The 16,807-nt window shown below is 35.6% G+C and overlaps 1 protein-coding gene across 1 annotated transcript in view; it reads right to left on the bottom strand.

The window, feature by feature from the left end:
- Positions 1 to 16,756, bottom strand: part of Nhe3 (Na[+]/H[+] hydrogen exchanger 3) — a 43,379-nt gene extending 26,623 nt beyond the window's left edge. The window contains exons 1-5 of the mRNA XM_089650722.1: positions 16,370 to 16,756; positions 12,612 to 12,770; positions 11,506 to 11,669; positions 9,796 to 10,085; positions 735 to 876 (exon numbers count right to left, since the gene is read on the bottom strand). Of these exons, the coding sequence (XP_089506848.1) occupies positions 735 to 876; positions 9,796 to 10,085; positions 11,506 to 11,669; positions 12,612 to 12,770; positions 16,370 to 16,610 (996 nt within the window). The 5' untranslated portion in view covers positions 16,611 to 16,756. The remainder of the gene's footprint in view (positions 1 to 734; positions 877 to 9,795; positions 10,086 to 11,505; positions 11,670 to 12,611; positions 12,771 to 16,369) is intronic.
- Between the last annotated feature and the right edge of the window lie 51 nt (positions 16,757 to 16,807).

The raw sequence follows: 16,807 nt of genomic DNA, 5'->3' as shown, positions 1-16,807 counted from the left end.
ATGAAAAGAAGTTGACTATTCGTTTGTTGTGGCGATAATTACCTTGAGGTTCAACTTACTATATTGGGATTGTGTAGTGTGCTTCTTCGTAAGATTACAGTGGTAAGTGATTGGTCTTTCTGTTTTCCTTCTTTCCATACCTTGTTCATTCCTACACATACTATCACCCAAGCAACAGACTGTATTATTTATTCCTATTATAAAACATAAAAAATAGCAAAAATAAAACTTAGATAAGGACAACAATTAGCTTAATGAGAATCAATGATATGCATAATTAAAATTAACAATTTATCGACATAATTGACTGTCTGCTATTCTGCTTGAATTTTCTATTGAAGACTTATATCAAAATTATTTTATTTTTATTTTAATTAATCTGCATGATGAAGATTAGCTGTCAGCCTGTTGGATAATTGAACATGTGACAATCGAAAGATCCCCTAGTTTCCAAATACTGTATAAAGAATGCCATATGACAGGACATATGACAAAATGGGTGCCCCAGTGGAAGCGACCCAGAGGCAGACCGAGGAAGAGATCGATAGATTGTATCAAAGAGGATTGGAGCAGGACGGAAAGGACTGAGTACTAGAGGAGAATGGTGAGGGACCGCAGACAGTGGAGAACATTTGTGGAGATCAAATTCCATCCAGATATGTAGTGCCGAGATGACGGTGATTTATAAATATGTATATATAGGTTAGGTTAGGTTGTAATATTGAAAAGGATATCAGTGCTGTGATGCAGCCCATGATGGCGCCGATCAGCAGCGAGAGAGTGAAGATGCCAATAAAGTCCCCAAAGGCCCGGAAGAAGGCCACCGTCTCAAATCCACCCGAGCCGGCATACCGTTCTCCGTAGTTCTGGATCGCTCTATCAGAACATATTTTAAAAGAGATTGTTATTACATACAGCGCATACTTACTCCAATGCAGAATATATTATAAAATAGACAAATAGAATTAAAAAAATGTAAAGGCACTTTTAAAATTATTTCAAATACACGGTGTCCAGATTCACCAATTTCCCAATTGTACTATGAGTTTCCAGACAGTGTGTGTTTATGAATGTCACCGGTTTTGTCACAGCAAATTATCATGACATCAACATGTTACTATTATAATGGTCAAATCCAGATTTTAAACATACTTGCATAAAAAAAAAAAAACAAAATAAAAAGAGTAAAATACAGTATAATTAAGTATATTTCTATAAGGAAAATAAACGTCATAAATAAATTATTATAATAATATCGGTAAATACTGGGAAATTCCGCATCTTCATACCACTTTGTTTCCAATATCTCTATATATATACAGGGTGTTAAGGGGCGTTCTTGACTTACTTTAACCAGTAATTCCTTACATTAATTGGACTAAAACATATAAATGAAATTTGGTCTCTATTGACAATTATGTTTTTTTTTTCAACAAAAACATAGAGAATCAGCAGGAATTGGATGGCTAGGGTTGATGTCAGGGGTTGGGCAGTTAAGTCTGTTGGGGTTGGTTTATATTTGAATCAGTACAACGATAATAAAAAAGTGCCATTAAACTGTAAATTTTGTCATAAAGAAAAGTGCTTCATTTAAAGAATATTTCTTCAAACAACCAAGTCTTAAATATTTACACATTTAGGACTTCATACTCAACTGAGTGACTAGTGACAACATGTGGAAGAATAAACAAAAAATAAATTTTTAAAAAAGTCACCGGAAAACAAAATTTCATTTACTTCAGCTATAAAAAACAAGATTTGACCATGATTGTTTTGTAGCAGTAAAATACAAAATACATAAACTGTATTATCATGATAAAAATAGACTTCAATATAAATGTAGCAAATAACATAAATCTATCATTAAAATAGCAAATCAAATGTTGACTAAATTATTGACATTTATGCTGTTTTGTTTTTATCATTCAGATAAAGACAAAAGAAACTAATACATACATACAATTAAAAAGTTTATTGCTTTATTAATTTCTATGTACATATAATAATATATATATAGATAAGAGACATTGATAATGAACAAAACGGAAATAGGAAGTAGGTAGGTACTTAAACACAATACCTGCTGTAATTTACTGTAAACTGTAATAATTGATGTTTATACATAGTTTGATATGATTGCTTAGGAATATTTAATGCAGAATATAAATAAATAGTAGCTTCTTTCATTTTTGTAGCTGTTAAAAATAGCACTCTCTGTAAAACCAGATGTTCAAATATAAGGTATTATGTCAGACTGTCTTTTAAGAATGCGTGTAAGAATTGGAAAAACGTAAAAACAAAGTTTATTTATTTATACACCTATTTTTATTAAAAGACGTATTTAACTTATTTTTTTGTCTGACTGAAAATTGTACTTTCCTCCCCAGGGACTGACTAAAACAGTGAACCGCGCTGTCACTTAGCCCAATTCATAATGTGATCCAATTTCAAAGAAATGCGTGTGCGCGCGCAAAAGTTGATAGAACGCATTGTCATCGACAACAAGTCAAAGTTTCAGATCGATCGGATGTAGGGATGTGGGTTAATTTCCACATCATTCATTCGATCAAGAAAACAAAATCTAAATTCAAATAGATGTATTTAAAAAAAATACTCTAATGTTGTTGATATATTTAGTACATCAATATTAAAATTTAAGCATGCCTAAACACACATCAACGGGGCGAAAACAAAGGTCCTATATTTTTGAAAATAATACATATAATTTAATGATTTTTTTTACATAGTTCTTGCCCCTCAACAATGAAATTATTGTCCAAAATTAAAACCTAATTTTGTAATACGACTCCATAAACTGAAGTTAAAGTCAGTGTTGGACCATTTAGTGATGTTTTATTTGTAAAAATGTACGCATTTTATTACATTACACTTTTTTTTTTCATTCCAAAAAAACTTTGGCATCTTCGGTGCGATAAGTGTAAGGATGTATTACCCATTCTACGGGTTTAAATATAGTTTCGTTTTGATAAAATATTTTCCCACACACAAGACAAGATTTGTAAATTGTGAAGATTTGGTTCACATTTAAAAATACGTATACATATTGTTCCGTAACGCCAATTGCTTTTGACAGGCCGTGTACTAACCAATCGTATTGTCAGAATTTGAACTGTGTAGTTTAAGTTCGCACAAGTCAGCTAAAACGACGGAAAGCCGTGAGCCGAGCCAGTTGCACAAAAACGGTTCGTCCTGTCAATATCGATCCCCGGTTGTGTTATCGGAATAATCGTAATACGTATTTTTTATCGCAATTTAATCTAAAATAACGAGTGATAACGAACGACAATCCCGTTCCAGTGTTGACAGATGAGGCTTATGCAGATTTCACCATCATTTCACCGGTAAGTTGATTGTGAATTAACGTTATGTATTGTGTTTTTGCATCGCCTGTCACAAGCCATATAATTCATTTAAACTTTATCTGTGTGGAATAGCCCTTTAAAGTGCGGCTATTCCAACCCCTGTTCGTTCTTAGAACATTTTTGGTGCCGAAACCAGGGAACTTGATTATAATCTATCTATGCCAAAACGGATAATGCTGTGGAATGTTTCTTAAATTTTGAATAATAATCAATTCGAACAGTAATTAGGTAGGTACCTAGCGCTTGAGTATTTACGACCTACCGCGCATATAATTATAATAGATTAAATTATTATCATTTATTTTGTTTCGTTTTTGGGTACGTTTCCAATCGTGTTTATTCAACATGGCCCCAGCCATTCAAACATTGCGCCGGAAACGGACATTAGCGAATAATAGGTTAGTCAAGACACATGAAATAGCAAAAAGCGCTTTGCACGATGCAACTAAGTGCAACTTACTGTTAGCGTATTATACTACTCTGGAAAAGATAGTTCTTGAATTTGAAACGTCTCACGCGGAAATATTAGCTTTAGATGACACAAACGAAATTGATGAGGATAAAATTCGCGAAACCTTTGACGAGATGTATTATCAAATTGTCGAAATTTACCAGGAGTTAACCAGTCAGCCTCTCGATTGTAAAACCGCGAATGCGTGCACAAACGTTAAATTACCAAAAATAAACATTCCAATATTTTCTGGAAATGTCAAGCAATGGCCCGAATTTTACGACATGTTTAACGCTCTGATTCATGAAAACAAATCTTTATCCAACATCGAACGCATGCAGTATTTGTTCTCATGTTTATCTGGAGAAGCTTTAGGGTTAATTCGGACATTTCCAGTACAAGGAGCTCACTACGTTGAAGCATATCAAAGATTAATCGCGCGCTATCGTAACGCGCGTGAACTCGCATTTACGTGTTGGCGGGAAATGCTGAATTTAAATTTTCCGCCCAACGATCCTTTTGAATTCCGTCGCGTGTTCGATGTATTTAATGAGGATTTAACAATTTTAAAAGAATTGGATCTCCCAACAGATAATTGGGACTTCGTGCTTTGTTATTTAATTCTGTCGAAATTAGATTCACCTACAAGATGCGCATTCGAACAACTTCAGTCTCCTACCAAGCTGCCTTCATATTTAAAACTCAAAGAGTTTCTTTATAACAAATGCGAAGCTCTTGTACGAGACTTACATTTTTCGACTCGCGATAGCAGTACTATTGACAAACCTCTTGAACGGAACTTTAATCAGGCTGCCAAAAAACTCACTTCAGCGCTTCTTTGCGATCTTAAGAAAGGACAGCCTAAAACAAATAGGTCCTCGTACTCCACCACTTATCTGAAATGCTCCTGTTGCGGGGAAGACCACTCTATTTCCAAGTGCAAGGTATTTGCACTCATGTCAGTTCAGGATCGCCTACAGTTTGTTCAATCACACCGTTGGTGTTTCAATTGTCTTCATTCTTCTCATTATCTTAAAGATTGTAAATCTTTGTTTACATGTCAAAAATGTCAGCAAAAACATCATACTTTGCTCCATCGAGACGAAAACGCTTCTTTGGAAGATCAGTATCAACACTCCACGACGTCTACGGACCAGGAGCCTTCTTCCGACTCTAAAATTCAGGTCCTCACCAACTTAGGAGACAAGTCCATAGTACTATTGTCAACCGCCAATGTTGGCATTCGCGATTCATCCGGCCGTTTCCAAACCTTTCGCGCATTGATCGATTCGGGCAGTCAAGCTCACATCATCACCGATCGTGCTGCGGAGCTCGTAGGCATCCCTCGTCAAGCCAGTTCTCAGAGAGTTAGCGGCTTAGGCCAATCTTCCGCAACCACGTCAGGAATCATTCAATTAGAGATCGGTGTTAAGGGACGGGTTCTCTTCAACATCAAGGCACTTACGCTGCCTAGTATCTGTGGCAACATGCCAACTGTTCGTCTAGATAAGTCATCGTGGCATCAGTTGAGAGACTTGCCTCTTGCCGATCCTGACTGTCACAAACCGGGACCGATTGATCTTCTTTTGGGTGCTGAGGTTTTCTCTTCTCTTCTGAGACCTGGTAATGTGAATGGTGGTCCACGTCAGCCATCAGCTTTCAATTCTGCATTCGGTTGGCTTCTTCTAGGTTCAGTTGGTTCGGAAACTGCTCACGAAACGAAATCTTTCATCGTTACTAACGAGGACCGGCTCCACGAAGAGGTCCAGCGACTGTGGGAGTTAGACACCATTCCCCAGTCTTCACACCTCACTCCTGAGGAACAATTTTGTGAACAAATGTACTGCACTGACCACTCACGGGACGGATCTTCGGGAAGATACATCGTATCCTTGCCTTTCCGAGAAAGGGGAAGGGATATCTCTTTTCCAGGGTCGCATGAGATCGCTTTACGTAGATTCCATTCCCTCGAGCGCGAACTCATAGCAAATCCAACCTTACGTGAACAATATTCTGCTTTCATGACTGATTATTTACACAGTGGTCCCATGACTCGTGTCCCTGGAAAAGATTTGCACAAGGGAAAGTATCACATACCTCATCATTGCACTCTTCGTCCAGGCAGCGCTAGCACTAAGTTAAGAGTGGTTTTCGACGCCTCAGCGACGGATGTGAACGGATCCTCGTTAAATGATACCTTGCTTATCGGTCCAAAGCTTCAAAAGAACCTGCTGGAGCTTTTGCTAAAATTCCGTATACCATCGGTAGTGTTTACTGCTGATGTACGACAAATGTATCGCCAAATATTGGTTCAAGAACCAGATCGTGCTTTCCAAGGAATATTTTGGCGTTTTCATTCGTCGGAACCCATCCAAGAGTACCAACCAAACACTGTAACCTATGGTGTCTCCTCCGCCCCATTTTTAGCCTGTCGTACTGTCAAACAGTTGACCAAATATGAAGGTTATGATTTACTGCTAGCGCGTCGTGTGCTAACTTCGGATATTTACATAGATGACATCGTCACCGGTTGTAACAGCTTGGAACAAGCTCAACAAACGAAAACCGAAGTTATCGAGCTGTTCAAACGAGGTCAATTCGAATTGCGGAAGTGGGTTAGTAACAAACCAGAATTACTCGCCGATCTGCCTCCGGAATACTGCCTCAATTACTTGCGAATCATGGATGTTGACAATAAAGTCCAAATATATTTGGTTTGCGCCAAGTCTCGAGTCACCCCCACAAAAAAGATTTCATTGCCTCGCCTTGAACTGTGTGCGGCAGTTCTTCTAGCAGATCTATTAAAATTCGTCAAAGATTTATACGTACCATTGCTTCCGATCTCCAATATCTTTGCGTGGTCGGATTCAATCATCGTGCTCGCCTGGTTACGTTCTCTTTCGTGTCGCTGGAAGACTTTCGTGGCTAACCGTGCCAGTCACATTCAAGATGCCCTCGAAGGGACTTCCTGGCTTCACGTGTCATCTGGAGATAATCCAGCGGATGTCGCTTCTCGTGGTCAATCTCCAGCCGATCTGATCGATAACACGTTATGGTGGGCGGGGCCTTCGTGGCTGATCCAGTCATCCGATTCTTGGCCGTTGTTCGATGGCAATTTCGACGAAATTGAACTTCACTCTGAGGAACGAGTTCGATCTTTATTTGTCCAACAGGACGAAAATCTGGTGGACCTATTACTAGTTAAATTTTCTTCGATTCGGAAGACCCAACGCATTCTCGGTTACTGTCTTAGATTCATATACAACCTACAGAATAAAGAATCTCGTCGTTTGTATCTTCCATTAAACCGTGCCGAAATTCACACTTCACTTTTGACAGTAGTTAAACGCACTCAACATGTACATTTTAATGATGATATCACACGCTTGAAAGAGGGCAACCTTATGTCGAAACAAATGCGGAAGCTTAATCCCTTCATTGACGACCACGGTGTGCTCAGGGTGGGTGGCAGGTTATCTCAATCTGGGCTCGAATTCGAGTATAAACATCCTGCCCTATTTCCTCGCGAATCTAAGCTGACTTCTCTTGTGATAGACGCTCTACATCGAGAACATTGTCATCCAGGCCCCAACGGCGTTGTTCGTATCGCTACGGTTCGTACATCGAATGGTTCTCTTCTCACGAGACCATTAACCAAATTATGTCCATTGCCTAGTCAATGTGACTAATCATCTTCGCTTCCGCGGCGCATTCTTTCTTATCATTTTCATTATTATTATTAATATATATATTTTTTCTTTTTCTTCTCTCTTTTCACTGTTTCTTCGTTCACGCAACGTTCCACAGCATTGCCCGTTTTGTTTCTAAATTTTCTTTAAAATACACGTTGTTGTATTTTGGTGGGCGGAATGTTCCGTAACGCCAATTGCTTTTGACAGGCCGTGTACTAACCAATCGTATCGTCAGAATTTGAACTGTGTAGTTTAAGTTCGCACAAGTCAGCTAAAACGACGGAAAGCCGTGAGCCGAGCCAGTTGCACAAAAACGGTTCGTCCTGTCAATATCGATCCCCGGTTGTGTTATCGGAATAATCGTAATACGTATTTTTTATCGCAATTTAATCTAAAATAACGAGTGATAACGAACGACAATCCCGTTCCAGTGTTGACAGATGAGGCTTATGCAGATTTCACCATCATTTCACCGGTAAGTTGATTGTGAATTAACGTTATGTATTGTGTTTTTGCATCGCCTGTCACAAGCCATATAATTCATTTAAACTTTATCTGTGTGGAATAGCCCTTTAAAGTGCGGCTATTCCAACCCCTGTTCGTTCTTAGACTTAGTTGGGACCCTTACAAAGAGATTGATATAAAATATTTATGTAAAATTATAGTAAGTAGGACCGGTGTAAAAGGTAGAACTACCCTTCCTGCCAGAAGTGTGTTAACTATCCCGCAACCAAGTGGGGGAGTAGGTAGTACCCAAAATTACTATCCTCCTTATATTACCTTAAATACTTGACATATCATTTTTGTGGTCGGAATTCCCACTTGGTTTTTTTAATCTAGTAGAGCAACTTTATTTGATGAAACTATTTAACTATAGACTTAATTAAATATTATACACGTTCTTCAAGAATTATCCACAAATACATACACTCACATATACAAGTGTGTTTTCATGTTTCAATATATGTCTGTGAAAAAAAAAAAAAATAATAACTTTCTACCACAACACATAAATACCTGTCACCCTTAATCACAAACACCTCAGCACAGGTTTTCCTAGTGAGGTGCTCACGTTACATATAATATCACACACACACAGTTTTACCTAAATCAACCTATGTTCTTCATTTTTTATACCTTTTTCTGTACTTTTTTCTCTGCACTGCAATATAATCCACCGTAATAATTTGTAAAACGTGTATTCAAGAATAGACATAAATAAATAAAAAGACGTGTAAATGAATGTTCGTTCGATAGCAGAAAGTTACAAATTTTATAAATACTTTTTTTATTATGCAACTATTCAATTTTATTTTTTCTTTTTTGTACAATAATTATAAACATGTTAATATCAGTCACACTTATCTACTGGACTGATATTATATAAATTATGTTTTTATGTTTTTTGAACATTCAAAGTTCATTTTATGTTATTATGGTTAAGTTAGTTTAGGGAAGCTTGAACAGATTCATATTATTATTTAGCATTATTTTTAGGGCATTGAATGAAACATGTTTTCTTCCTCCTTCTTCTGAGCCAACATTTCAAACAGCCTTGCAGTGTCCTTCATCAGAGTAGAAAAATGTATTTTTATTTGTGTAGCAACGATACCGTGTTACAATATTTAACCCTCGTTAATGTGGGCTACATCGGTCACATCAATTCTCAATACCCCAAAGAGTCAAACAACATAATACAATTGGAGTTGAGAATTTAAAATTATTATATCGCATTAATATTATGCATGATCAATTGGGTAAATTTATGAATAAGTAAGTTGCAGATGCTTAGAAGGAAGTTTGGATTGACTCCAAATTGAAGGCAGAACATGATTATATTCTGACAGAATTATTAATCGTCACACTTCCCGATCGATGAACACAAATTTTGATGTATATAAAAAGGAAACATTTTAATATAAGAAAAATCCACCAGATAAAATCAAATAAAATGATTTGTGAGGCCTAAACACAATGATTGAGGTGTTTCGATCGCCGATCAGTGCCGATTTTTATTTTTAACAGTCCCCCATTAAACGCTGATTTTTGGACAATTTCAACTTTTAGTCAAATTGTGATCAGCTGACAAGCATAACGACATGACTGCACGTTTAACCAGGTTCAGGGTTTAACGAGGAGTGTTATGACCATTACAAATGCCAAAAATTATTTGGTCATCAAAGGTGACGAGAGTTTGAAATGCCCCAACCCAAGGCCTAAACGGTTAATAAGCGCAAGTCCAAAAGAAGCAAAGTAATAAAATACCCACCCGCTAAGTACAAGGGCAACGGCGTCATTGAGCACGCTCTCCCCGAACACGAGCGCGTACAAATTCACATCCACGTGGAGGTCAGAGAATATGGCGAGGATTGTGAGCGGGTCGGTGGGGCTCATCAACGCCCCGAAGTAAAGCGTGTCGAGGAAGGTGAAGCCGGTGGCCAGGTGCTTGGGCATCAGCTGCACGAAGCCGTACATCAGCAGCCCGATGAAGAAGGAAGACATGGTGGTGCCGATTATGGCGTAGGTTAGTATAGCGCCCAGGTTGCGAAAGAAATATTTCTGAAAGTTACACGTATTTACAGTGTCGAGAAATGCATTTTGAAAAGTGCAAATAATATCGATACACTAGTTCCAGAATACAACAAGTTCGAATATGGCAGTATTGAAAGTATGATAATCAGTTGAGAATACATACACTTATCAGTTGCAAAGAGTACCAAGTTGTAAATGTGCGACATTAGCTGTAGGTTCCATAAAATATATTTTTGGAATAAAATATGATTTTAAACTTGCACACTGCTCCACACCAGTGGCGGCTCGTGACTTTTGGGTGTACTAGAGTGCTAATATTAAAAAAATGGCATTTCTGATGTTGTTATATATATTTTTTTTTTTTTCGAAAATCGATTTTTTGTATGAAGATTTTCAGGAAATTTCAGTCTAGCCGTGCGCCGCACAGAATTCCTGAAAATCTTCATACAAAAAATCAATTTTTCAAAAAAAAATAAAAAATCGTTTTCAGCTACAATCAATAATGCCATTTTTGTAATATTAGCACTCTAGTAACCCAAAAGTCACGAGCCGCCACTGCTCCACACTGCTACAAATCGAGATGATGCAGTTTGTAATGTTGATATATTTAATGATTACATTCTGATCACGAATACAATAATTAATGAATTCCAGAATTTCAAGTTAATCCACCAAAAACTAGAATAGCAGTGAGAGTTAAAACTATAACGAAAATCTTAATTGCCAATTATTACGAAATAGTGATTTCTGAGTTATAACACTCTGGAACTAGTGAATCGATATGTTAACCTCAATTCACTCAATTTTAACCTTACACAATGTATGTGTTTTATTAAAACTTTATGGATGGCAGCCACATAGGTAAGGTTAAAATGTGAAAAAATCAGAAAAATTTTTATTTAAGAATCCTTGACAAACCACCAAATTCTGACCAATTCATGATTAAAATGGCAGTGTTGTAAATTAAAAAAAAAGTCCATCTTAAATATTCGAATTAGTTTGAGTTATAAATTTGAAAACTCATAATTATAATATGCAGTGATGAAATAAAATTACATCAAGGAGTAATTTTCAACCAACGGGTGGTGTTGCGCTTTAAGCTATTGAATCAAGAAATGTACCCACAGTTTAACCCGGTTACAGTGTAATAATAGTCAAGAGTCACTATAGCCAAGTTACATCTTCAAATTGTGTAGGGGCGGAAAAAACTGTAATGCCAAATCCAAGATGTCACCAATTCCGAGGTGACCGTAGCAAAGATGTGCTGATAGAATTTTTTTTTCAAAAGCTTCGTTATAAATTTGTAAGCATAACCAAGAATTTTACGCATTGTCCTCTGTTAAGTGTTAACTTTAGTAAGAAAGAAGCATTTAGTTTTCTGGTCGGCTAAATAGTTAATTATTAACATCAACCAATTTACGAGAACCTGTGATAAAATTTCACTTACCCTCTTGAGGCAGTAGCCGGCGTGGAAGATGATAGGTGGAAGAATGATATTAAAGAAGATTTCTGGATCGAAGGTTGCCTTCAAATCTATCTCATTATCCTCCACATTTACTATTTCTCCGGAGAATGAGAAAGAGTAGGTCTTGTTAGGTAAAGGCCCTACATCTGGGAATAGCAACAAAAAAATTACATAAAAATCAACCGAAAAAAAAAAAATTTACTAAAATATACCCATTTTAATAAATTTCTATTTGAAAAAAAAATTATTTATTTTTTACATAACAATTTTTTTTGTTTTAACCCCTAGAAGGCGGTCGGCCATTTATATAATTGTTTTATTTATTATTGAATAATATTTTTTTTTGCTTTCACCCGGGAAGCGGTTTAAGATTAAGAGATGGAAATAAAATTATTTTAAAAAAACCCAATAAAATTATGCATTGAAGTTTGCCACGAGTGCGGCTTTTGTTTACCGGATAAGTGTGGTAAACATGACCACAAGTCAATGTCCCTCGTGATTTCAGTGCAAGGGGTTAACAAGGTGTTTCAGGAGGAAAATTTATTATTAAGAATTCAAAATCTGCAATCAAATCGTTGAGATACAGTTGTTATCTAAGGACGGGTTGTTTCGGAAAATTTGAACAATTCATCAAATTTCAACGTTCATTTTTGGGTTCTGTGAAAGTCCTATTCAAATTCTGTTATTATATCATTACAGGATAGTTGCTTGACAGAACTGAAATAATAACAGAACTTGAAAAAATCTGTCACAGAACATGAAAATTATCTTTGAAATTTGAAGAAATGACAAATTCTTCGAAACAACCCGTCCTAAGGATGGTTGTTTGGCAGTATTTGAACAATTCTTCAAATTTCAACATTCATTTTCAGGTTCTGTGAAAGTCCTATTCAAGTTCTGTTATTATATCATCGTAGGCTATTTGTGAACTGAAATAATAACAGAACTTGAAAAAATCTTTCACAGAACTTGAAAATTAACTTTGAAATTTGAAGAATCCGAAACAATCCGCCCTAAGTAACCATTAATTGAGATCCAAGTCAATCATTTAAAAAACATACATCTCTGTTGCAGTATTAAACACTCACTAGGGGGTATGACGGGGGTCAGGGCTCCGGGGAACTTGAGCCACAGGGTGTCTGGGGGCACAGACAGGTTGTAGGATGGAAGAGACTCCGGTGCCACGTCCATGTGCGTAATCTTGCTCGTGGTGCCGGCATATCTTATTATGGCACCGACTATTAAACCTGCAAAATATCACAGCCAATTGTTGTGATCTCTTTACAAAACGATGTTCTAATGGGTTCCACGACAAAACAGAACAGTGAAAATATTAAGTGGAAATAAAAAACCTAACCTAATGCAACTTAAACTTACCTGACTAATTAACTAGCCATCATGCCGTTTCCGCAGGGATAGACTCACCGCAATACAACTCAGTCTCGGCACACACTCCTTGCTTCATTCACATTCATACATACTAACTAACCTAACATACTCTTTAATCTAATATATTATTATTTTATACACTACAAACTTAAATGATAAATAAAATGATTGAATAGTAAAAGAGGTAAAATTATGGCTGAATGACGCAGATTGAAACGCTTTTTCTATAAATTTGTCTATCCTACTACAATTGACTTGCTGTAACTTTCTAAACTATAGTACATTATGTTTTCACTAATTCTACTTTGTATTTTATACTTTAGGTACTTGGAAATAAAGTAATCGTTTTTATATTACCCACACTCAGGCAGTGCCTTAGTGGGTTTTCATTTCTTGTATATACTATTTGTTATTATGTATTATATGTGTAAAGAAATGAGAATAAAAAGTTTAAAAAAAATCATGGTCTATTTTGTCATTGTTCTAATGTAGCTTCCAACTGAACATTTTTTTGCCCCAATGTGTTTTTGCTAAAGGTTTTCATAAACATCATACATTCAGTAGTGTCATCCAAATTTCCGTAAAATTGGTTTACTACAAAAAAAACTAGATACTATCGATAAAAAAAATTATCACGGCTATTGCTACATTATAAAAGCTACACTATATTACAGGGTATCCGGGAGTAAAGTGCACAAACTTCGGGAGGTGATTTTAGATGATAGTACAAGTAAAAAAGATTCATAAGTTTTTTCGATATTTCCAAAATTTTAAGGTAGTTTTCAGGTACAAAAGTTGAATTGTTTGTATGGAAAAAATAATATTCTTCCATGGAGAAATATTTTTGTACAGGAAAAAAAAACAACAAAATTTCGAAAAAGTTATGTTCCTTTTTTATTTCTACCATCGTGTAGAATCACCTCACGAAGTTTTTGCACTTTATCCCCGGACACCCTGTATAAATCATACCCACTAACCAGAAACCTGAAACCTTCCCTTTTGCGAAATCTATATTGGTTTGGTAAAAAAATTATATTAAGCCATTTCAAGCAATTTTTCAATTCTGGATTATGGTTTTTCACCAGGGGGATACTGAGAGCATCTAGCACTCTGAAACATACCACAAACAACACAAATTAATTAATTAAACTTGACTTCCGCATGCCAGATTTGAACCGGCGACCACCAGATTCGTAGTCCCGTGGTCGTACCCCTCGACCACGGAGGCCTTGCAAGATAATTTACTTTTGTTGCCTTATATGTTGCATTTCACTGAAGAGACATCTATGGAAGTGTATTGTGGACATGTTTGTGTGCCCAAATTAAGGTCATTTTTATCATACATATAAAAACGTTGACCCATGTTCAAAAAATGTTTTTTTCAGTTCAGCGAGATAATATACATTTTTGTACAAAGAATGCCATAAATGTATGATTAATTAAAACATTATCTTCAATTCCTAATGAATGATTACATTTTGATGATAAATCATAAAGAGATTATGATAAAGATTGATTTGTTAAGAAAACATAAAATTTACTCGTAAGAATGTGGGAATTCAAAAAATCTTGTTTTACCATCAACAACACAAAATACGAACTAATTTAGATTTTTAATCATAAATCCAAAAATACATACAATTAACCTTCTCCGCTTGCGCCTATTAAAGTCACACTTCTGCTCGCTAGGGCGGTAATTTGACCCACCATGATTTTATATCATTTTCATGGGTTCTTCTTCATTTAACATGCATGTTTCAAAATAATTAGGACAAGTCAACTTTGACACAACATTGCAAACACATTTTTGGTCAAAATCTTTACTAAAATAATAAATTGTTAAAACACAAAAGTTCAAAATTATTAAAAAAATCATTAAAAATTCTCTAGCTTATTATGTTAGCTAGAACGTATTTTGTGTGTAAGATTTATTGTACAACTATTAATCTTACTAATCTATATCCATATAACAGACGGTTGACGGCTGGAAAAAAAATTCTCGTATCCTCTCGCTAGGGCAGCAAATTGACCGTTGTGGTGACTACAACTCCACCGAGTTCGTGGTTGTACTGAGCTGGGGGCGGGGGTTTGTTGGACCCAATAGGATCACGATCTAGCAGAGAAGAGTGCAACTAGAGAAAACATGCCCCCCTCTTTGCTCCTTATGCACTCTGGAGAGGAATAGATGCGCGAAAATTCTAAAGGGCGGTTAATTTTTTTGCTCCAGCAAGCGAATGAAGTTTCAAAATTAAAGAATATTAACTCATAAAAAAAAATTATTGCTGCAAAGTTTACAAATAAAAATGGTAATTATTTCCCTAACCGTCGCACTTTTAGGCACACATTATGGAAATTACACTTTGTTTCAACAATTACTACTAGAAATAACTATTTACACGCACAAAATTGGTTATTAGTTTTTTAATTTGGATTAATTAAGTAATTTATGCCTAATTATATTGAGACAAAACTTACGCAAGTGTCACTACATAGAAAAAGTCTAAAATGGCAGCAAAAGCACCGTTTTATAAGGCGAATTTTAAACTTTGATTGAATAAAAATGGAATTATAATGTATTTTTACCACCTATTCCGACGTAAATGGTTGTCTCTTGTGGTAATTAAGTTGAAACGAAGTGCAATTTCCATAATGTGTGCCTATTTAAGGTGCTGCGGTTATAGAAATATTTACCATAAAAATTATATTTGTGCAATATATTATGTATAAACATTAAAAATTAATTACAATTACGAGAAACACAGACAAGTAACAAAAAATGCAAGACACATTAGATTGCCAACAAGGAAAAACTTAAGAATAACAAATTCTCTTATTTATTTATTCACGCTATAAAATGGCTTTTACAATACAGTGATAATCGAGTTACAAGCGTACAGTGGTAAACAGGATAATAATAGCAATAAATTAAAGAACAATTAATGTGTAAACATAAACACTATTGCAAGTGATGCAGTTATTAATATAAGTAACATGTACTGGTCCGTCAACTCTATAGTGAAATTCACACAGAAATTACTGGAGTAGACAATTTACTTAGACTTAAAGAAAAAATGTTAGCATTAAACACTAATGTATCTATATAAATATGTTTGTATATTAGAGGAGGTTCACCACAGTTAGATCTGACATAAAATGAATGCATAAAAAATAATGCTACCTAAGTATCCCAATAAAAACATGATATCGTTGCAATAAGTATTTAAGCTGTCCACAAATCAAAATAATTACCATTGCACAATGTTTGTGAGCACCCACATGCAAATTATTACAGATAAATCATTCATTTATCGATAGTAGTAACAAGAATAAAATAGCATTGAATTTCTAAGACGTCACAAAAACAAAAATATCTATGACACAAAATAGTAAAACTAAAAATTATATTTAGACTAATTATTAAAATAAATATTTAAATAAAACAGCTATAAATAGTTACCATATATTACAGCTAATCCAGTTTCGTGCAGCCAGCTGACACGACGATGTTTAAAAACCCAAATAGTCAAAACTGTAAGCGTTAGCAGAAATGTATAAATCAACAAATTCAGACTATCTATCCTATGTAACAACGTTGCTTTCGCATCTAGGGCTATATCCGTTCCAGAAGCATTGCAAAACACTAAACATTGTATTATAGACAAACTAATTATTATGTGACTATAACTTGAAGGACCCATTCTGACATTTCAATGGACGATTCCTTTTTCGCACAGTAATCCCGTGCAAATCCTGTGATCAAACTAATTTCTAATTTCTGACAGCGACACGAAGGTTGCAAGTATAAATAAACCACTCACTCACTCACGTTGCAAGTGGAATGGAAATGTGGAAAACACTTTGTCTGTGTTGCTACGAATTTTCCGGATAATCTACT

The sequence above is a fragment of the Hesperophylax consimilis genome, chromosome 3, assembly GCF_061612785.1.
Source record: "Hesperophylax consimilis isolate HC1 chromosome 3, BYU_Hcon_1.0, whole genome shotgun sequence".
NCBI classification, from domain to species: Eukaryota; Metazoa; Arthropoda; class Insecta; order Trichoptera; family Limnephilidae; genus Hesperophylax; species Hesperophylax consimilis.
This window is presented reverse-complemented; position numbering and strand designations above follow the sequence as displayed.